The sequence below is a fragment of the Danio rerio genome, chromosome 7 (assembly GCF_052040795.2).
Source record: "Danio rerio strain M-AB ecotype USA chromosome 7, GRCz13ab, whole genome shotgun sequence".
Taxonomy (NCBI): domain Eukaryota; kingdom Metazoa; phylum Chordata; class Actinopteri; order Cypriniformes; family Danionidae; genus Danio; species Danio rerio.
In genome coordinates this window covers 63,772,629-63,796,545 of record NC_141027.1, presented here as the reverse complement: position 1 = coordinate 63,796,545, position 23,917 = coordinate 63,772,629, and the positions used below count along the sequence as shown (strand labels likewise).

Sequence of the window (23,917 nt, the reverse complement as noted above, 5' to 3'; positions counted from 1 at the left end):
AGTGAAGATGACGCTCATGCAGCACGGCGCCTCAACATTTCTGCTGTCTAAGTTGCTAATATTAAAATGAAAATAGGCAGTTCCTTAAATCATGTTTACAGTTTATTGTTGAGAAAGTGAAACAACGAAGCCAGGGTGATGTGAATGAAGTTATAAAGTACACTGTTCCCTTTGAAGATTTACCCGTGTCCTCGGTATAATCTGCTTTTCCATATCAAACTGAGAAGAAGAGACTGCAGCCTTGATCAAACTTGCGAAGTCTGAACTTACACGGAGATAATGCAGCACTGAACTGTGCGTGTAAAGCAGGTCGCACACCAGAAGCGACGCTCGGCGGCGCGCCACGCAGCGCCATGTATTTTAGAATTCTAATCATAGGTTTCTATCAGGATACACACACCGGCGCCGCAAGTAGGCGGCTGTCGGCGGCGCCCGGCGACGGCTCAGGACGCAGTTCATTTTTCAGCCGCGCCACAGAGCGCCATCTGATTAGTTTTATGTTAAATATCATTCGAATGTGCGCGTCTGGTGTGCAATACTTTAATCTGTCATGTACGCGCCGTGTCGCGGCGCTTCTGGTGTGCGACCTGCTTTAGAGTTTTACAGCTCTTTTCATCCCCGCTTCTAGCAGCACACTCCATTTCCGCATTACTGGATCTGTAGCAACAACAGACCGCAAGGGATGATGGTCAAGCATGGGCTGATGGCAATTGTAGTTTTCGTTACCTCCCGTTCGCTTCATTCGCCTGAGCAAATTTTCTCAGAAGACCTATAGTTTTACCGAGTCATGCGACTTCGGTAATATCGAAAAAAATTAATATTGCGGTATGACGGTATTTACAATACCGTTACATCCCTAGTGTTGAGTTTTTTTTTGGTGTTTTGTTTTTTCTGAATGCTTCTTTAATGTTCACGTGTCTCAAACTCACTCATTTTGAGGCAGGAACCAGTGGACGTGCAACAACTTTAACCATGAGGTAAACACAAAACAAAACTTTCCATCCAGAGCTTGTTCTTAAGTGGCTCTTGGTCCCACCCACACTCATCAGTACTACCAAGCTGACCAATCACAGAGCTTGTGCTACGCGTCATTGCGACGTGTAGTTAAATTTTTTAAAAGGTCCGTGCCAGCAAAGCAGATGGCCACGGCGTGCATGCGACGGCATGCGTCCATGGGTAGGTTGCGTCGTAGCATATATGTGCGCTTGACACAGAAGTATAAATCAGCCTTAAAGTGTGGGGAGTGTTGAGCAGGAATAATTAAGACAAAGGATGAGGAAAAATAAAGACTGTCAAGTTTATTGTTGAGGATTCTGAACCCAATTTAGAATGAAAATGTTTTAAGAGAGAAATTCAACTGTTAAATGAAGAACAATGAAAACACATGGGAGGTCCATTAAACATTAAACCTCCTCAAAATTGCTCAGATTTTTGACAAGCAAAATGGTTTGCAAATATACAAGCAGCTATGCAAGCAGCTTTTAGAAATAAATGAAGACACATATTTTGTGACTTAGCCTTTCGGTTATAATGATCACACCAGTGTGATCTGTTGCTACTTTTAAATCTGCTTTCCAGGGGAGCCAAAGAAAGCCGAGCACCATATTTGCCATAATTCACAATTTATCAGTGCAAAACCTACTATTTATGATTTGTAAAATGTACAGAGAAATTATGGCAATAATAATTATTTTCAAACATAAATGACAATGTGCATTATTTACATCAGATGTGCAACGTTAAAGTCACCTGAATTTTACTTTATTACTCTACACATTCTTCTCCCAGTTAAACAGCCACTTACTTTTGTGCATATTAGATAAGTGTAGTATTATTTAGGATTATTAGTTTATTATTATTTAAGATAACATTATGTTGAATTATAAGATGAATTAATTATGATGTAATATTAAATCCACTGCACTGCAGACTCATATGACAGAGCCATAATCCAATATAGATCAAGTAATATGATCATTATTAAGCTTTAGCATTATGAAAAACAATTGTTGTTTTACACATATTTGAGAATCTGAACATCATATATTTGACAAAATATTCAGGATGTTTTTAATATTTGCAGAAAATGAAAAACAGTAAGAAAAGCAACGTGAACGGTTCAATCATCCAACAATAGCACTCCCTATTTTGTTTGAAATCTAATTAAATCTATCTATTTGTTCTTTGTTTGTCTTTATATATAAACAAGCAAAAAGAAAAAAGAAAATGTTTACCTAACTGTTACTCGCCAAAGCAAGCACATTTGCAAGTATAGCTTTGGATAAAAGTCTCTACTTAATGAATAAATGTAAATGTAAAGATTTGTAACATTTAGCATTCAGCAAAATTAAAGTCCAATTATCTTATTCACCCTACACGTCCAACTAATTTTCCTGAGCACAGACCTCTAATTAAAAATACAAAGCAAGGACTCCACTTTGCACTTAATAATAAAGCAGGGTATTAAAACCAACAAGCATGTTGGCTGCTTGCCATTCCACAATGTTAAATACCTTTAGAGTGCTTATACTTAATTAAGAATAAATTAATATTAATAACATGCGAGTCAAATGAAAATCTCAAATATTTGGTACAATTAATATGAAAAATGATCGTTTAACACATTTAGAATAGCATTATTCCAGTGAGGAGAAAACTGACTTTTTAGCTTAATTCTTATTATTTAAAGAATTTGAACATTGTAATCAGTCATTTATTCATTTTCTTGTCGGTTTAGTCCCTTAATACGCAGCGGATGCCCTTCCAGCCGCAACCCATCTCTGGGAGACATCCACACACGCACACTCATACACTATAGACAATTTAGCTTACCCAATTCACCTGTACTGCATATCATTTGACTGTGGGAGAAACTGGAGCACCCGGAGGAAACCCACACAAACACAGGGAGAACATGCAAACTCCACACAGAAACGCCAACTGAGCCAACGATCGAACCAGCGATCTTCTTGCTGTGAGGCGACAGCACTACCTACTGCACCACTGCATCACTTATATTCTGTATAGAAGAGAGAACTTGAAAGTTGGTTCTTTCTTTCAAATTAATTACAGTTTTCTCAGTCACTTTGGTCCGTTTCCCACAACACTAGTGCATTTCTGCACAACAGTTAATGCATTTCTCAAAACAATTAGTACAAACTGCAAAACCTCGATGATAACCTGCAAAAGCGTGTCACATGCTCAAAATGGATAGTTCATTTCTCAAACACAAGTATTCATGTCAATCAAAGTGTCAGTATTAAAAAAAATGAAAAGTCCTGACACCATTGTTTATGAACAAGATAGTCAATTGGCTTTGTCATGTTTTCATTATGACAGTTTACTCTCTACATTTTTTCAACGCAAATAAGTCAGATTTTGGTGACACTTCCTGAAAATGCTCAAGACAGCATTAGATACTATTAGCACAGCCATTTGAAAACTACGGTAAAGTTAGATATCACTGCATTTAGTGAGCTATCTGAGTACAAGACACTGAATATGTTCCACATTTTTACTGCATTTTCTCTTTACAATCCTAATTTATTCACAGCACTGTGCAAAAGAATAAACCCATCCATATTTACAACAAACATAAACTATCTTTGGGTAGAGCTGTGCACAACTGAAAACAATATTGCAGAACATATTGGAACTGAACCTACAACATACACAGATCTGTAAATCATTCATGAAATTGTTAAATTTTTCTGACATTTTCAGGAAAAAAATGATTTAAATTGTTAAATTTGTTAGACATATTACTAGAAACTAGTTCATCATTTTTTATGTAATGACTCAAGTAATAAAATGAGGACTATTAGTTTTATATGGAATGACTATTCAGCATTCACAAGTTTAGTTAATTTTGACTGACATGACATAAGCAAATGATAATGTTATAAACAGCAGAGAGTTATATGAAGCGATTGATGAATGTCCGAAAGCATTTGCAATTTGTTAGAAAGAATGAGAAACTGCTACTATGATGTGCACAAATGAGCAATTGTTTTGAGAAATGCATTAACTGTTGTGAAAATGTAAATAGTGTTGTGAGAAATGCACCAAAGCGACTGAGAAAAACTGTTATTTCTTAAGGAAGAAAATGACAATAGATCAAAAAAACAATAATTATTTGGTTATTTTTTGTGAATGAAAATCCAGATTTGACATAAAAAAATCTACAAAACGTGTCTCAAAACATGGTATCTTTTTGTCACTTTGACCACTGTAATTTCAAACATGCAGTGAAAGATAACATTTTTATTTAAAAATAAATGACATGAATAGAAACTGAGCATTTCCAAAAGATTTTTTTTCCTGAGCTGTATAAGTGCAATAAAAAGCCTGAAAAATAATTAAGTGGAAATGAATGTGTCGATGACACAGACTGCACTTTAAAATCTAATTTTCGTTTAAATGCTTGTGGTTTCAGCAACCCTGCAGTCTGTTTCCATATTAGATAGAGTATTTCTCTCAATCTCTCTCTCTCTTTTCTATATTTCTACCCATCTCTGCCTGTCACAGTTAGATTAAACAATTCCAATCTGCCTAGAGACCTTCTCTGGAGAGACACCAGCACACGCAACCCAGAACTGTCAGCTGCAAACCCGTTCACTTTCTCTCTTGTATTCTCTCTCTCTCTCTCTCTCTCTCTCTCTCTCTGTCTGTCTGATCAAAGCCTCATTTTTTTACTCTAAAATAGACCCAAATACATTTATCTCCATGCTATAACACAACACAACAAAACATCACTGAACTTCATGGAGGAAATCCCACAGATAGATCAAATGCTTACAGAGCTGCAAGTGTGTCAGGGTTTACTTGCACTTGCACTGCAAACCATTAGGTCCAAAGGGAACTGTTTTTGAACTCAAGTCTGCTTAATGACATCCAAAGAGGTTTAACGGGGAATATTTTTTTGTCTCCACACACTGACCTCCATTTCTCTTATGAGATAATGAAGTGCTCTTTGGGAAAAGCCAGCACAGTTTCTAGGAAACTTCTCACTAACTACTGAAAGTGCACAAATCAGACATACCCATATGTCTCTTTGGCAAAGGAAAGGAGTTTAGCTAATTTTAACCAGACCACAGAGAAATGTGGCCTGGATCTACTTTAAGGTGAAAACTGGAATTTTTCAATGTAACATACTTTCCTCTATTTTAACGTAATTGTAATAACAGCTGTAAAAGCAATTCCTTGGTTGATTTTGAACATAAACAGTAATATAATTATACTTACATAATGTCATTTTACATTACTATATATACTACTATATATTACTATATATTACTATATATATATATATATATATATATATATATATATATATATATATATATATATATATATATATATATATATATATAATTTTTTTCAATTGATGACCATAATCTGACTAAAATTATAATCAAAGTAAACAGAATTAAGATTAAGATATGTAAAGTACGCCGATTTTAGTGGCATTATTAAAGTGCAGTACAGACCTCTTAATTAAAAATATAACTTGTCTATATTGATGCCTTTTTTTAGTCAACGCTCAAATCTGGGTAAATAACAGGGCTTGGCATTCATTGTTTTATCACCAGCCACTGTGGCTAAGTAATTTTCACACGTTACTAGCCACTCGCCATTTTCACTAGCAATTTTGTTGTTGAGAAAATATATTTTATATGCATAAATTTGGCATGCTAAAATTACTTAATTTGAAGTATGTGTTATATCTACATGATTCCTTAACTTTTTTTTTTTTTTTTTTTATCTCACATGACTTTTTAGGGCTCTTTTTTTCCCTCTGGCCAATTATTTCATGCCACAAATACTAATATAGCTGTAAACATACACTTTTTATTCAACAAAATCATTGTTAAATTGACAATTGACATTTAATTTTTTTTTTCTCATTTATCTAAAACTATACACAGTAGTTTGTCCAGACTAAACGTCTTGGATCATCAGGTAACTATAGATAAAATGGATAGTTAATTTCCTATTTAAGCAATGCTATTGTGTAAAAATATAATTAAATAATATTGACAAAATTAACTGTAAGCAAAAAAAAAAACAAAAACAAAAAAAAAAAACAGGTAAAAAGCATTCTCTGTGCGATAATGAAAGGATGACCATGTGCACACAGTTAACATTAGGCCCAAAAATAGCATGTTCAAAGAATGGTAAAAGCAAAAGTGGCAACCTCTGCTGTCTTCAAAAAATCTGGAGCTCTCTTAAAAGCAGCAAGACTTTAAGTGCACAAGCACTGTTTTTTCTCAATCTAATTTAAAGAGAAACGAGTACACCTGTTGCGCTTTCAGGCACAGTTGTTTTGCGCAAGTAACAGAAGCTTTAAAGCACTCGTGAGCATCACATCAGCTATGCATTCCTCACAACGTCAGTGAGCAAGGATTGCCTGTGTCTCACCATCTGCTTGATCATCCTCTCATTTGGTATTCACCTGCTTTCTTTTACTCGCATGAAGTTATTAATTGTGCTGCTTCTCGATTCTACATTTGCACGCATATTGACAAACTGTCTTTAACTGCCTTTTAGACGAGGCAGCTCTGGCAATTTCAAAATTACTTTTAACCAGCCAAGGTGGCTAGTGGGGGTGTCTGTCTAAACTTGCCACCGCTGAAATCTACCTGCATTTGGTAGGCTGGCGGGTGTTAATGTCAAGCCCTGGTAAATATTATTTTGAAAAAAAAAAGGTTTAGAAAATCAGATTTGTTTGTCTTATACGTCATACCATCATCTTTTTACTGTCCTGTTTGATGTTTAGATTAGGTCAGTGAATTGTTGAATCACATCAACACCACTGTCTGTGTTGCAGAATATGACTCAAGCTCAATGACAATCACAAAGATGAAGAGTAAGCAAGTATGTTTGCAAGCATGCACATACATAAAACCTTTGTAACTATGCTCAGAAATATCTGCATGATATCTGCATTAGGGTATGTAGCTTAAGTAAGTGCAAATATCCTCCATCATAAATATGCCTTAAACACTTTTTATTAGGAAGCAGGCCCGGATTGGCTAATCAGTAGAGCCGGGAGAATTCCCAATTGGGCCGGTCTGTTTTTTGGCAGCGAGGGCCGGTGTCCCTAGCTGCTTGCACTCTGAGCAGTTACACTTTTATTTATTTATTTATTTGACCATAGCCACACTATTTTTATTCATTATTTTTGCCACAGCCCCACTCTTTTTGCTTATTTTCTTGCAGCTTCTTGAGCAAAATGCAGCCCGCAGGTTAATGATGATGTACCTATCATTCCACCCCAAACAGCGGCACCTTAGTGAATATTAATTAATATTAATGAATATTAGATAATTCACTACATTAATAAATCTGACATAACCTGATCAGAAATTGAATACTGTTTTGGTTACTTATGTAGGGGTACTTTTTTTTGTGTGTATGTGTGTGTGACAACCGTTACAAAGGACTGGATATCTATAAAAAATTAATGTTCTCATATTTATGAAAAACATTTGAAGTACTAAAGCAGCTGTGTCCTTGAAAAAGACATGTTAGTGTCATTAGAAACTGAATTGGAAATAACGTTATTTTAATATAGTCAGTCGTCAACTGAGGTGGGCCGGTCTAAGACTTGAAACTGCAGAGCTAAAAAGGAGTCCCACTCCGGCCCTGTTAAGAAGTGTTTATAACAAATATGTACATGTATGTTGCCTCTTTCTAAAACTATGAGGTAAATGTCACATTCAAATAAAAGATACATCTAGATGCAAAGTCTAAAGTGCAGGGTAGCAAAAGCATTAAAGGTGCAGCAGGTGATTGTCTTCAGAAACATTTTTTGTTGTGCTGGTTGAAAGTATCTTCACAGTAAATAGGAATGATTACAGCAAATGATCTAAATGTGTTTATACGTATTTTTATATTCTGGGTAAGGCATAAAACAAAAAAAATGTTCATCCAATTAAATAGAGTCAGACCGACATCTCCCATAATTCCGATAAGCAGCTCAGACTGTCTGTCAGCAAATGTAGATTCTGACTTCTGCACATTTGTTCACGCAGATCCGCCATTTGCGCGTGCCCGTCTGCGCGGTCACGAGACAGATCAGGAGAAATCAAGTCCTGAATTGAAACTTTTAAAAACCTGAATAAATTTTGGAGTTACTTTAGCACGCTGGAGGAAGGACGACAACATGGCTGAAGTATTACTATTAGACAGGCAATGTTTTGTTTTAAAACAATTTAGTCAGGCTAAGCTTATGTTAGATTGTGTTGTGATATGAATGACTTATATGCACAGACGTGTTGTTCAGCCACTAAAATCCCCTCGTGAAAGATTGATGTGATTATTTTCAGTTTCATAAGGTCCTTTTACAGCATCGATAATCAAGATTTATATTTAGTTTAACAACCAAACATCAGTAAATAGCGCTATTCCGCCTAACCTGCTTTATTGAGCTGAAGTTGCTTTTATATTCACATTGGGTCAATTTTGAAAGATGTAAGCCTTCCTATACTGTTTACCATGCTACTCTGAATATTCGCTCTGAAATAGCATGTAAGTGTGGCTAAGTAATAAATGTAATTCCTGCACTGCGCTGGCTAAACACTAACTAACTGGCGAATGACATGAACTAGTGGGTTGTCTCTCTGCTGTTGTGATGCGGTGCGCTCTTGCAATTTCAGGGGGTGTGACTTTGAATCACAGTCCCTCCCCGTCGTCCAAAGATAATATTCTAAGCGGTTAGCATTTTGTTAGATCACCTACTGCACATTTAAGGGTGTGTCCGAATCCACTTTTGCTATTTTAAAGAAGGAAAATACACTCTGCACCTTGGTGCATGGACTAACAGAGTTGTGCTTATTCTCTTAATGAGTTATAGGTGTGTTTTGAGCATAATCAAAGTCCGAGTACCATTTCCTATTCCCTTTAAGAGTCAGTTGTGTCACACCATGGTGTATTTGCTATTTGCAAGGCAGACTTCGTAAGTGAAAAACGCTTCACTAGCGAGTAAATGCAAGTATAAAGAACGAGTCTCCTCCACTTAGCCTCTTTACTTTCTCTTTTCTTTTACTTTTACTCTTTACTCCTTTTGTGAATAAGGAAATGGTGTTGTGCACACTCCACTAAAGACATTCATTAGCCTACTTATTTAATTTAGTTTGTTGAGCACAAAGATATATTTCAAAATTATTTCTAAATTCAGTTCTAATTTCCAGTAAATTAATAAATGAACAATAATAATGAAGTGTTTTCAAAAACACACATTCTGTTCTTATGCCCCTATACAGTATGACCCAAAACAGATGGACAAATCTAAACTTGTTTTTATTAAAACAAAAATAAATATGCATGTAATAAATAATATTACTACTACTAATAATAACATTATACAAATGCAAACTGTCATGAATAAACTGAAAAAGCCCCCTGAGGTGAAGAAGGCATGAAGGTAGTGGGTTTTTTTTATTTTTATATAGAATTGTTATTGTTATTGTTATGTTATTTTGTAACATTTTAATGCTTTAATTGTTTTCATTTGTAAAGATATTTGTGTATTGCTGTACATCCTGTGTGTATTAAGCGATGTGTAATAAGCATAGGTGCACAACTAACAGATTCTGCGCTGGACTTGCTTGCACTTGGTAAACAGCGTGGCCTATTTCAGTTCTTCAAAATAGCAATGCTTCGACAATGCGCCTTAACACACCTCTTTTTCAGACCAGCTCACCACAAAGGGGTGCAAATGAATTTGCTATTTGAACAAACATGAGCATTAGAGTTGAGCTAGTCTTAAAATAGCAACAAATTATTGCTCTGGGTGTAAGATAGGGCCCTTAAACAGATTTGCCTCTTTGGGGTGGCACTGATCAAAGGTACAATCCAAATTTCCCCAATCTTTTGCTCTGTGAACAGTTCATGGTCATGACTGCTTGCTACATAAAACTGCTCCTTTATGCTGTCTTAAAGCCTATTCATTTTCAAAATAAGAGTTTCAAATACACAGTAAATATAATAAAAGTTATAAAAAACTAGAAAACTTTAAATAAAGTGGAAAACTATTGTTGTAGTCTTATTTTTCAAACATTGTGGACAATCAAATGCTTGGCCTGTTTTTTCAAATGAATGTTACACACAGGATTTACATGAAAACAAGGAAAAAATTGTGTGTGACGCTCACAATATATTACTATATATTTAACTCATTATTGTATAATTATATTTATATAATATTTTTTATTATTATATAAGTATATTTAACTCTAATTATTCAGCTATGCGTAGGCATTTCCAGATTTACTTTCAGTGGCACCTTCCAGTGGCACAACTGCTTTTAAACATAAAATATAAAATATTTTGTAAACACCAAGTGACACTTTTGAGCCAGCACTCTAAGTGAAGGAATTGAAGGAAGTGAACAGTAAAGGAAGTGTGTGACAAATAAGTTACTATACTGTAACTATTTCGAACAAATGAAAAAATTGGAGGATCCATTAAGATTATTGGGGTGAAGTAGTGGCGCAGTAGGTAGTGATGTTGCCTCACAGCAAGAAGGTTGCTGGTTTGAGCCTCGGCTGGGTCAGTTGGAATTTCTGTGTGGAGTTTGCATGTTCTTCCTGCGTTCATGTGGGTTTTCTCGGGATGCTCTGGTTTTCCCCACAAGTCCAAAGACATGCGGTACATTTGAAATGGGTAAGCTAAAATTGTCTGTAGTTTATGTGTGTAAATGAGTGTGTATGGATGTTTCCCAGAGATGGGTTGCAGCTGAAAGGGCATCTGCTGCGTAAAACATATGCTCGATAAGTTGGCGGTTCATTCCACTGTGGGGACCCCAGACTAATAAAGGGACTAAGCCGAAAAGAAAATGAATGAATGAATTAAGTTTATTCTGTAAAGCTCTGACTGTGATATAAAGAATAAGGGTATAATAAAAAGGCAGCCGTGGTCTAAAAGTCTTGGTTGTAGTTTTGATTCCTGGTCCTGGCAGGGACTAAAACTGGGGGGAGTAAATGAATTGCACACTGTACATCTACGATTCTCAACTGAGGTGCCCTTGAGCAAGACACCTACCTGGCCCCTAATTGCTCCCCAGACTCTGGAAGCAATGGCTGCCCACTGCTCCGGGTGTATGCTCACATTGTGTGTGAATTGTGTATTTTCTCATTCCTCACTCAAAGTGTGTGTGCGTGTTTGTGTGTGTGCACTTGGATGGGTTAAAGGCAGAGGACCAATTTCAAGTATGTGTGAAACCATACTTGATGATGCTCACTTCCCTTCAGCTGACATTTTGAAGGCATAACTACAACAAAAATGATTTAAAGTACACGTGTGAGCTACGTGTGCATTGCATGCACATAAAAAGGCTGTACACTTACAGTATGCAGGTTTAAGTATAAGTTATAGTTATATCACTTAATGGTTATTATTTAAAATGTAGCATTTTGTTTCATATAAAGGAGCACGATAATTTGCAAAATGCAAGCCTGTTAAAAATGGCCAGCATAACCTGGCAGCTAATGCTAATCAGAAAATAAAAAGGCTAATAAGGTGACAGTAGTCTCTGAATAGAGGTCATGCACTTCATATCATGTACTAAAAGATGAAGAGAATGGGAGAGAAAGAAAGAGAGAGGTAAGAGAGGAGGATTAAGTGAGAGAGTAGGAACAAATCAGAGTGAAAGGAAAGGTGAAATGGACACTAGAGCATGAGTGTAGAGGTGAAGGTGGGAAACAGATGGAGGTGTGAAGTGGAACAGAGAGACGGAGACGGAAACCTCTTGAAGGATAAGTGCCAGCGTGAAGAAATGGTTGAGAGAAGACAATCATGGTCGAAAAGACAACCCCAAATGCGGATCAAGGGTGAAAGAGAGTCAGGTATTAAATGAAAAAGTTTGGTTTGGGAAATAAAGGAGAGTGAAAGAAATCTAAAGACTGTGAGCAAACTAGATTAAAAATGTGATGGCATTTGCCATCGAGAGGGGTGCAAGTACTTGTAAGAGTGCTGAAAACATTTGCAAAGGTTTTCAGCTATGGCCTTTGTGATATTTTACCAGGCTTTGGTATGGTTGCCAGGGTATTTCTGAATAAATAAATAGCTTTATTATTATTATTGCAGTGCAGCAATAGTTTCGCTGCTGGGTCTATTTTTTTCACGCTGCTCAAGCTCAATTAAAGTGACAGTGCATTGATAATGACTAAATCACACTGAATGACAAAAAAGTAGCAATTTTACCCAATAAATGCGTTAATAATATCAACTGATTTATATACAATCAATCAAATTAACTTAAACGATTAAAAACTGCAACAAATATTTATTTAGGAAGTGTGTTGTGGGTAGTGTAGTTCGACACGCATGCTGGATGATGTGGGATTGCTGTGTGCTGTGCAGCAGAGGAAGAAAGTTTTATTCGGCTTTGTTTTATGTTCACTTAAGTTAGTCCACCCCACCAGGGAGCTGTTAGAACTGTGAACCTGACAACACTAAAATAAGTGAGAGAAGGGCCTGCATTGATTACTTTTGTCTGTCTCATCCTTTGCATGAGCATGATTTAACGAACTGATATTCTACCGCTGGACGTCACTGAAGCGGAGAAAGTAACACTAGTTTGATCATGTATAAATATCATTATAACTATATATTGTATAAATAATATTACAACCATAAGCCTACAACAACCTGACAATCAAAAACCAAATGACATGATATCACAGGCGACTGTCTTCTGACTGTAGACACTCCTTATAAAGCTTGAGAAGCATGCAGTACTGTTTGACCTACAAAATTTGTAAAATAAAGATTTGCAGGTTAAGGAAACAGCATTGGAGAAAGTTACCGCAGGCCTTGATGCAGATGAAAAGTTTAAAAAGTGTATTTGTATATAGAGAGACATATAGGTAACTAGAAAGAATAGGCAGAGATAGAGGTTGATCTCTGCAGCAGCTGCCTAAGAGCTGTGTGGTGTAGACGCAGCTTGTGTGAAAGTCAAACGTCTGTGTGATGCTTCTGCTTGACATACGCACTGCGCACGCTTTGCTCATGCACTGCTTTCACTTGCGGTGTAAAACAGACTTGAGCAGACTGTCAATATGTCCTGTTTGTTAATTCACAGTAAAATTATGACATCAGAATGTAACTATTCATAATTATAAAGGTGATTTATTATGTTTGACACAAATGCTTGTCATCTGTTATTGACAACATTATTAGACCATTTGTTTTCACTAGTAAAATTAGAATGTTGTCATATCAGAAGATTCCTTCTTGCATTATATTCAACATTATATATAGGCTAGGGTTGTTGGCACAGTAAATATTTATTTTCATGCACAACACTTTGTGTTCGCTATGAAAGAAACATATTAAATGTTTGTCACAATCATAACTGTAAAATGTGATATGATCATTTAAATGATTTGCGTACAGATTTCACTTTCACTTCCGAGTGCGGCTCATGGATAAAAAAACTCATAATGGAAATCAAACCTCCTGCACGGCCCTCAATCGATCACTCTGTGCAATAATCTGAACGTTATTTACAACTTCATTATCTGTTATTCACAGCCTATGCAGGTTGTGTTCACTAAAGTAGGCATCATTGGGCGTGCACGCGCACATTCTCGGTAGTCAAACAGCCCAAATGGGGTGGTTTCAAAAGATACAAACTTGTACTTAAAAGGTCCATATTAATACCTCAATGGTACATACTTGTACCTAAAAAGTAAAAAAAAATGGTGCCTCTTAAAATTTTTAGTTACTCATATATACTTTTGAGGTACCATTATGGACCCTTTAAGTACAAATGTTTACCTTTTGAAAAGGTACCTCCCAAATGACAGCTCACGTACCTTTATTTCTAAGAGTGTGCCCTTTGTCTACCTGGAGTGAAAATTTTTTAATAACGTTTTTATTTGATAATACATGAACATGTATATTGTCACCTTGGAATTATAAGGTTATATCTGCGATCTGAATGATTTTGTTATATAGAGCTTCAAGTTTTTGTATTCCATAGCAAACAGTATGTGTGTAACATTTGTTTTTAAATAAAAAGTCTTAAAATGTAAATAGCTTATAAACTTATAAACATCCAATAATGTAAATAGATTGTCATTTAATAAGAATATGTCAATAACTCAATTTTGACAAAAAATGTCAGATAGAACCTTATAACTGCAAGGTGACAATAAATATTTGTGTGAGTTTGAGGACAGCTTTTCTCATCAAACAAAATAAAAAAATCAAGTTGGGTCAGGTAATATTTAGACTGTCAAGTTTTTCTCCAGGTCTTGCTCAGGTAAGCAGGGCAGGAATTCTCTGATTCCTTTCTACATGCTCTAAGCAGACATTAAACCTGCATTAACTGCATGTGAGGCAGGCGCTCTAATAAGGATGCTAAATTTGCTGTAAAGCATTTGTCACTAGTGTGAGTTGAGTAGAGTGGAATGAAGTTTATGTGCATATCACTTATTAGCTGACCTTTGAAACAGTAGCACAGTATGATCGGCAGAACCTCTGAAGTGTAAATTCATTCATCATTTGACTTTACAGCGTGAAGGTGAGTAGTAATTAATAAAAGACTAATCTACCTGTGGCTCAAATTTACAGCTAAATAGTAAAACTATGTCCTTCTCTCGTTTGTGCACTCATTTATTCTGAATGTTACTTCAAACCAGTAGAATAAAAAAAACTTTTAGTTTTGTAAACAGATTATTATTTTGCAGATTATCTGTTAAAAAAATTAAATAGTGCAACTGAATAAGTGTAAAGGAATAAAGAATGTCAAGTCTTAATTGTGTTAAAGGGTTAGTTCTTTCAAAAAATGTTTTTCTGTCATAATTTATTCAACATTAACCTGTTCCAAACATCTTTCGTATCCTTTCTTTTGTTAAAATTTTTTTAACAGATAATAAATTTTAATAATTTAGATTTTAATAGATTTTATTTATATTAAAATGTGCCTTTTCCACTTGAGCTCCTGCCCCTAAAATATCTCTGCATATCCCCCAGTTTAAAGTACACGAGCAATATAAAAACTAACCATATGATTTTATTAGCTCACATTGCTAGTTTTGTGGTGAACAATTTAGCTGTGCATGTCATTAAGAAAAAAAAAGTTTGCTCAACTAATCTTTAATTGAAATCTGAACATGCACTTCCTGTTTTTCAGTTATTTTGTCAGATTATTTATATCTTAGGAATTGGGAATGGTTCACATATTTAACCATGCTGCTCCAACTGTCAGTGTTGACAACAAAAAGAAATAGTGAGGAGTGGGAGTCTGTTAGGTTGTTATAACTCTCCTCAAACCTTTTTACCCATCCTTCTGAATAAAACACCTACTTTACTACATAAATTCAGCCTGCAGTGTAAAACAAGCCATGCTCACTGTTTGCTCTTTTGATATTTCGTTTTTCTGGCAATTGTGTCACAATTTTAACAAAATAACGGCCACAGCTTCCAGTTCATCTAAGCTTTAATGGTTGAGTTCTGTAAGAATAGTAAAGGGCAGAATAGTAACTCTAATGCTTGACTCCGGTCTTGTTTCCACCAGGTATTAAGCAATTTTGTGATTCAATCCTTATAGGGTCTTGCACAAAACAAAGTCACATCAGCAGTGCACCAGTTTAAAGCTTTTTAAAATGATTGCTTATCCAATGCATGAAGAATACAACTATACATGAATGCAGAATACAAAGAATGTAGCACAATGCCAAGGACAACTTTAGGCGCTAGTAAAAGAAGTGTTATGTTTATTTCAATACAGACTCTAAAACCATTGATCTAAACACTCAAAAAGTCAGTCTATTTTTTTATTTTTTTTTCATAGGTCACCTAGAATCATATATTATGCATCCCAAATCGCATACTTATACACTATTCTAAGCCATTTTGTAGTAAAAATAGTGTAAGTAGTACACTAAAAATAAGAAGTGCACTTTAATTACCAGGATGATGCACTAATTCAATCGTTAAAATAAAGTATGGAATATTGGACACTTTACGCACTCAACAGACGATGCTTTCCTTACGTAGTGGAAGGGCCGAAGCGGTGCTCATGTTGGTTTGCTTTATTTATTTTGGATTGTGGAAGCAAAGTTTTCCTGCTAGAGTGATTATACTCATGGCAGGTATTATTTGGTAGTTTGGTCATTTATTTCTGTAATTTGGCAACTGGGTGACGCAATAGCGCAGTAGGTAATGCTGTCGCCTCACAGCAAGAAGATCCCTGGTTCGAGCCTTGGCTGGGTCAGTTGGCGTTTCTGTGTGGAGTTTGCATGTACCCCCTGCATTCGTGTGGGTTACCTCTGGGTGCTCCGGCTTCCCCCACAGTCGAAAGACATGTGGTATAGGTGAATTGGGTAGGCTAAATTGTCCATAGTGTATGAGTGTGAATGAGTGTGTGGATGTTTCTCAGAGGTGGGTTGCAGCTGGAAGGGTGTCCGCTTCGTGAAACATATACTGGATAAGTTGGCGGTTCATTCTGCTGTGGTGACCCCTGATTAATAAAGGGACTTAGTTGAAAATAAAAATGAATGAATGAATGAATGAATTTGGCAGCTGCCAAACGTCCTCTGGGAAATTATTTGAATTTCCACTTACTGTAGTAAAAAACATTAGTGTTTCATTTGGGATGACACTAAATACATATATTGAGTGTGTAAGTGCATAAGTACATACAGTAAAGTACATAAATGCATAGTGTGCCATTTAGGACACAGCTATTGACATATTTTGAAGACTTGGCTTCATATCTGGTGTGAAGTCCTCTAACTACATGCTGCAAATATTTAATAGTCACATAATGAGGAAAGTTACTTAATATAAACATCAAGTTTGTAGATAATTCAATAAAAATAATCAGTGTGAGAGCTTTCAGTGCAATGTAAATAAACAAAGGAAACATTTGCCCATGGAAGACACCTATCAAGTAATCCTATCAAAACTTTCATTAAGAAAACATTTTACATTACATTCAGTCGCTTACTACTGTCTGTAATAACTATAATCTATGAAACTTTGCACCACTATATTAAACACAAAACTTTGGAATTTAACAATTACTGTTTTGACTCTTGCTTAGCAAAACATAGGGCTCTATTTTGACGGTCCATGCGCAGAGCGCAAAACGCAGGGCACTAACGCTTTTAGGGCATGTCAGAACGCATTTTTGCTAATTTACGGACGGGAAAATGTGCTTTGCGCCAAGACGCATGGTCTAAAAGGGTTGAGTTTATTTTCTTAATGAGTTATAGGTGTGTTTTGAGAATAAACCAATTAGAGTCTCATCTCCCATTATCTTTAAGACCCAGCTGTGTCGCGCCTAGAGCGCATTCGCTATTTACAAGACGCAAAGTAAGTCTAAGTGGAAAAAATGAGCATTTCACAAGCAAACAGTTAACAGTTAACAGTTTTTTAACAGAAAACTATTAAACAGAGCATCTACTGCGTGAGAATGAGAGATAATGGAACTACTTTCACATTCGCTCTTGGATAGGGAAACCTTTACGCACAGACATCAATTAGCCTATAAATAAATAATTTAATTTGTTAAGCGCAAAGATTTGTTTGCTATTTCTAAATTCAGTTCTAATTTACAGCAAACGAATAAATGAACAATAATGACCAAGTGCGGTCAAAACACTTAGCTATTTCCAAATGCACCTGCCATGCCCCATATGGTCTAAAACCTGACAGGTGGGCAAATCTAAGCTTGTTTTTAATAAAACAAATATAAATATGGATATAATAAATAATACTGCTAATAATAATAACATTATACAAAAGCAAATTGTTATGAATGAACTAAAAAAGCCTCTCGAGATGAAGAAGACATAAAAGCAGTGATTTTTCATATTTATGTAGGCTAGAAAATAATATGTTTTGTAATATTTTAATCCTTTATATTTATATCCTATCTATTCTTATAATATCATATATATATATATATATATATATATATATATATATATATATATATATATATATATCCTTAATATTAAAATGTTTTCATATGTAAAGATATTTGCCTATTGGTCTCTTGTGCGTATTAAGCAGTGCGTAAGCGAGGCGCAACTCGCTTAGTTTTGGTCTAATGAAAAATCTATTATAGTTTCTCAGCTTGCGCCAAGCTGAAACTACCAAAAGACTATTGCGCCGCGTCTTGCGCCACACTGCGCCGGGTGTATGATAGGGCCCATAGTGTTTGTGAATTTACAAAAATAAAGCTGATGTAACAGCATTGGCTCTGGTGCATGCCGAAAACCATGTGAATCATATTGGTTTGTCTGTTTCCTACACAGTGCTATGAAAACATAGGATTAGATCACATCTTGGTTACGCTAACAGTTGGATGGCGAATGTCTGTGTCAGTCTGAACAGCTTCAATAAAATGTTTGTCACACCAAATTTTCACATTGGTTTGTTTTGATGACATTTTTCAACAGCAGCTGCTCTCCTCACACTCAGAGGTGTAAAACATGTCTAACAGTTGGACGGACAATGATCATACATTTTCTCAAGAGCGATTTGAAGGGGACACAAATAATAGAGCTGCAATCGTACTTTGACACCTATTCCCAACGCCGACTCAGAGTGTGGCTCAAACCAGCGAATCCAGCATGGACCACTCTACATCACTCTAACAAGACGTGTAAACACCATGCCTCTATTGCCTGTCGCTTTCTTATCAAAACACAAAGTAATCACAGGAGATGCATTGGAAACAAGTGGAAACAAGGTCATCACTAATGAAAAATGTGTAATACAGTGTGTGTTTGTGCACGGGCATAAGAGAGCAATGGAAGCAGGGAGAAAGGTGTGATATGACTAGAAGTGTTCCCTGTACAGTGGCTCTCAAACACCACTTCACCTCACTCTTAGCTTTGCCACACACACATTCTACTTCCCCTCAAACATTGCTCTCTGACTCCAATTAAATCCCAATCCTCTTGCCCAGATTGCTCATTTACATTTTAATAATTTAAAATCAATCTTCCTCCACACCTGAGAACAGATTCTGAACCCCCAGTGTACACACACACACACACACACACACACACACACACACACACACACACACACACACACACACACACACACACACACACACAAAAGTCTAGTCATGTGTGAATATATAGTCCTTATAAATCCACTGATCTGTTAGTTGCCCACCTGGAGCCCTGAAATACGTGTGTGTGTGTGTGTGTGTGTGCGTGTGTGTGTGTGTGTGTGTATGTGTGTGCATTCTTCATTTCTGCCTGATCTCTCATATTCTGCAGCATCAGCCATGAAACCAGACTTTCCCTCATGCCATGCTGAGAGATCTGAAAGTCATTTTTCTTGTCATTTGCAAGAAGAGAGAGAGAGAGAGAGACAGAGAAACACAGAGAGAGACAGAAAAACACAGAGAGAGAGAGAGAGAGAGAGAGAGAGAGAGAGAGAGAGAGAGAGAGAGAGCAAGATAACTCACAGAAGCACAATGAACTCCATCCTGTGAGTGAACTCATGTGCTTCACTTCCATATGGATGTTAAATGAGGTCTCTATGTCAACCTCTATATCAGAAATCAAGCTCAACTGAACTCACAAACACGAACATAGCACCATCCTGCATCCAGTGTGGAGTTTGCATGTTCTCCCTGCCTTCGCTTGGGTTTCCTCCTGGTGCTCCAGTTTCCCCCTCAGTCCAAAGACATGCGGTACAGGTGAATTGGGTAGGCTAAATTGTCCGTAGTGTGTGTGTGTGAATGTGTGTGTGTGTGGAAGTTTCCCATAGATGGGTTGCGGCTGGAAGGGCATCCGCTGCGTAAAAACTTGCTGGATAAGTTGGCGGTTCATTCCGCTGTGGCGACCCCGGATTAATAAAGGGACTAAGCCAACAAGAAAATGAATGAAAATGAATGGAATCTTCTTGCATTACTTGTATTTAAGACACAGTGGAAAACAGAATATATATATATATATATATATATATATATATATATATATATATATATATATATATATATATATATATATATATATATATATATATATATATATATATATATATATATTTTAGTGTAGTCTATCAGTATCAGGTGTTTTTTTTTTCTATATGTAGAAAACCTTAAAGTAATGCAACAATATACAGTATGCTAGATTTACTTTTTTATATTAAACATACCTGACTATAGCCATCTTATTATTGCATTAATGTTGTCCTTTATCTTTTCCAAACTTAATTAAATTACATAATTATTTGAAATTTCAGCTCCATCAAAGTTTTCAAAAGTAAACCAACAGTACAATACTGAATTATTTATAGTGCTGGGCAACAATTCATAAATAAAAAAAACATGATTAATCATAATGTGATGCACAAAAATCAATAATGATTTCAAAAGAATTGTATTAAGAGTTAATAGAGTAAGTATGTATAATAATAATAAAATTGACAACAAAACATACTTGCCACTGCCAGAACATAAAAATTTTGCCTACTTTGTAAAAGCAATCAAGATGCTTAGATGCTTAGATTTCAAAGACATTACATGATAATACCTGCCAGCAGCAGCAACTTGCCATTCAGAAATGTTTTTTTTTTTTTTTTTTTTGAACAGGTAAAACCAAAAACATTAAATTTATCAGGCAAAAACATACATAATCCATTCTGAAGCCGATTTAACTGTTAAGAGTGAGGTGAAATGTTCAAAAGTAACTACAAAATTTTACTGTGCAGGGGTGCTGAAATTCCTTTGGATGATCTCAGTCCACCCAAAATAAATAATCATTAGCATTTCAAAAAAAAAAAAAAAAAAAAAAAACTTTCTGTGATGCAGGCTGAGTAGGTATGCAACAACAAAAATCACCTGCATTTATCAATTCCCCCAACATTTCTGCAATTTCTTATTCCTCTCCACCAAGCCGGTTCCAGACACACTAGATTCTTTATCATGACAAAATTTAAATGAACTCTCCAAAGGAGTCTGCTGAAGCTAAAAAGGAGGTGTGTTAAGGCGGATTGTTGGTGAGTTAACTACTAAAAGCTGCTCTGAAGTCCAGTGCAGAGAGAATTAGTTATGCACCTATTAAGCATCTACAGCGCTTCATAGTTCAAAAACGTGGCAGATTAATTCTTAATAATATGAATGTTCATTATTGCCAGCCACTTTAACCATTGTAAATACTTAAAAAATCCTTTAACAGTCATTAAACTATATCTACACCCCGAACAACTGTTATAAATATGGGGAGGAAATTAGCTTCAAATGATAGAATACATAACAAACATTAGACAATTGAGAATAAAATAAAAGGTTTACCCTATTAAAATCAATTTACTGATTATATCAGTGTTATCATACACATTAAAGGGGTAAAAGTGTGTTCATGTTTTTAAATGCTTTAATTATTTAGCGACTCCTCTGTGTACCAATAGAATGAAGTCTGCATACAACAGTTTGAGAACCACTGTGTTAGAACATGCATCCTTTCACTGCAGTATGCTGCAAGATTAGTCACAGTTAGATGGGTTTCATTACTATATAACAATATGGCTGACTAAGACATTCTAATTATTGTTTTTTAAATAGTATAAATTATGTTATAGATGTTTGGCACAAAGCCACACAGTTCTTGAATTTTCTACAAAGTGAATACAAAGCTTTAATGCTGGCCAAGGTCACAAGTTAATTGAAGAAGAGATAGAGCCCAGAAACAACTACCTCACCCAGGAGAACAAATTAAATTTTTTTATCAAATTAATTTGTTAAATAAAAGACACGTATCTATAATACCCTTACATTCTTAAATGTGTGTATATTTCATTCTAACATTGTTATTTTAATTAAAATGACAAAACACAAAGGAGTTCTGAGTATTTCTAGACTGAATTACCATAAAGGTCAAAATGACCTCTACTTTCCCCCATGCTATTAAACATGCGTGCCTCTGTTGCTTAGCAACCTCCTGCTAATATAAACATAATTTTACTTCAGTCATGTCTTTCCAAACAACATATTCGGTTACGTGGAAGAAAAGCTTGCAGTGGAAGTGAATTTTGGACCTTCGCAGGTAGTCTAATAGCTCCTACACATTCAAAAAATACTGTTTTTTTTTGTTTTTTTTTTACATTATTGATTTATGATATGATGACAGATGTTCAATGCTTCTGATTTTCTTCTAAGTTCTAATATCTCAATAGAGGTTTTGAATGTTAATATGACAATATGATGTTTTTTATGACCGCTATCACCACTCAAGTAGTTTTAGAATTCTGCTGGTTCCACTGTTAAAGGTTGTACAGAAATGTGCAGAGAAACTAAAGAAATAAGATGTTTATATTTTAGAATTGACTGTGTGTGTGTATGAGTATCCAAAAATATACAATTTTATAGGTGTTTATAAAAGACAAATATTTGTTTTTAGGATGTAAGGCATTTTGCATTTTGTGTGAGTGATTTCTTGGATTTGTGTGTAAAGTTTGGAAAAAAACAAGAAAATAAAAGAATTGTCACCAGTGAATAAAAGAGTGGCTGTGTTTGAAACCGCATACTATTAAGTATGAAAAAAGGAGTAGGCGAGCGATTGAGAATGTTTTAATCCCCAATGTTCAAAAAAAAAAAAAAAAAAGGCGAGAATAACTTTAATCTTTGCGACTTTAATCCTTGCGCCATATGTATACCCAATTTGTCTAGATATGTGCATACTCTGTGGAGTTTGCATGTTCTCCCCGTGTCACGTGGGTTTCCTTCGGCTGCTCTGGTTTCCCCCACAGTCCAAAGGCATGACGTAAAGATGAACTGAATAAGCTAAATTGGCCGTAGTGTATGTATGTGAATGCGAGATTGTGTATGGATGTTTTCCAGTATTGGGTTGCAGCTGGAAGGACATTTGCTGTGTAAAACAAATGCTGGATAAGTTGGGGGTTCATTCCACTGTAGTGACCCCTGATTAATAAATGGACTAAGCAAATGAATGAATGAATGAATGAATGAATGATATTTGAAGTATGATGTTTATCCCTTTAATTATTAGAATTGCTTATAACAGTAACGTGGATAACAGACACTAAGAAAACATTACATTTTGGCAGTAAATCTGTCTAAATATATGTGATTTATAATTATTTATGGTATCATTTGATATTTAAAACAGATTCTTTCAAACAGTTGCAGGATAAGGGTTTGATGAAATGTCATATATACCCACAACAAAGCATGGACCAGCTGAAGTCTTCAGACATTCTTCCAGTAGTTTCATCCGCAGTCTCTGCAGCTCCGGACTGTCCCACTCCTCTGGATCAATACCCCAGTACAGGTCCACCACCTGGAAAACATTACGAATAATCTTCAAAAACCAAGATGTAAGAAAATCACACACTTTTACTAAAGGAACAATACGTTTTTTCCTACAATATGGTGACACACTTACACACTGCCTGACCCAAACATATACTGTCACTTCCAGTTGAAACTTTGAAGATGAGAATAATTTACTTTAAATTGATTTCAAGATGGACAACCTTGCTGTCTCTAAAAGGGTTGTCCAGGATGTTCTAGTTAAACAGTATTGTCCTTTACAGTGAATAAGAATAGGATTTAGGCACAGGCACTCTTCAAGGCACTCGAAGAATGAAAATTTAGTAGACATTATACATTAATACCCTTAACTCAAGCCTAATTTTTATTTTATTATCAAGTAAAGAAGATTTGGGGAGTAATGAATGCCTGGGACAGTATGACTTTTCACACTCTTTCAGCGCACATTAGCACTTTAAAAGGAACCATAGGGAGAGTAATGAAGGAAAAGACAGAGAGAGACAGAGAATGCGAGAAAGGAATGTAACAAGAAGAGTAGTACTAGAGCAGTGTTCCTGCAGTCAGCTAAATGCTGCACTCATGCTGAGACACATTTCAATGCTTACTGCCCCCAATTCAAATCTGCTAATAATTCTGAAT

At 35.7% G+C, this 23,917-nt stretch overlaps 1 protein-coding gene across 3 annotated transcripts in view; it reads right to left on the bottom strand.

The window, feature by feature from the left end:
- nwd2 (NACHT and WD repeat domain containing 2) overlaps positions 1-23,917 on the bottom strand; it is a 135,716-nt gene that overhangs the window by 43,261 nt on the left and 68,538 nt on the right. For 2 of the 3 annotated variants that reach the window (XM_087262021.1, XM_087262020.1), the window contains exon 4: positions 23,169-23,285. In XM_087262021.1, the coding sequence (XP_087118147.1) occupies positions 23,169-23,285 (117 nt within the window). Of the gene's footprint in view, positions 1-23,164; positions 23,286-23,917 lie in introns of those variants that run through there. The other variant, XM_087262022.1, reaches the window with a different exon arrangement.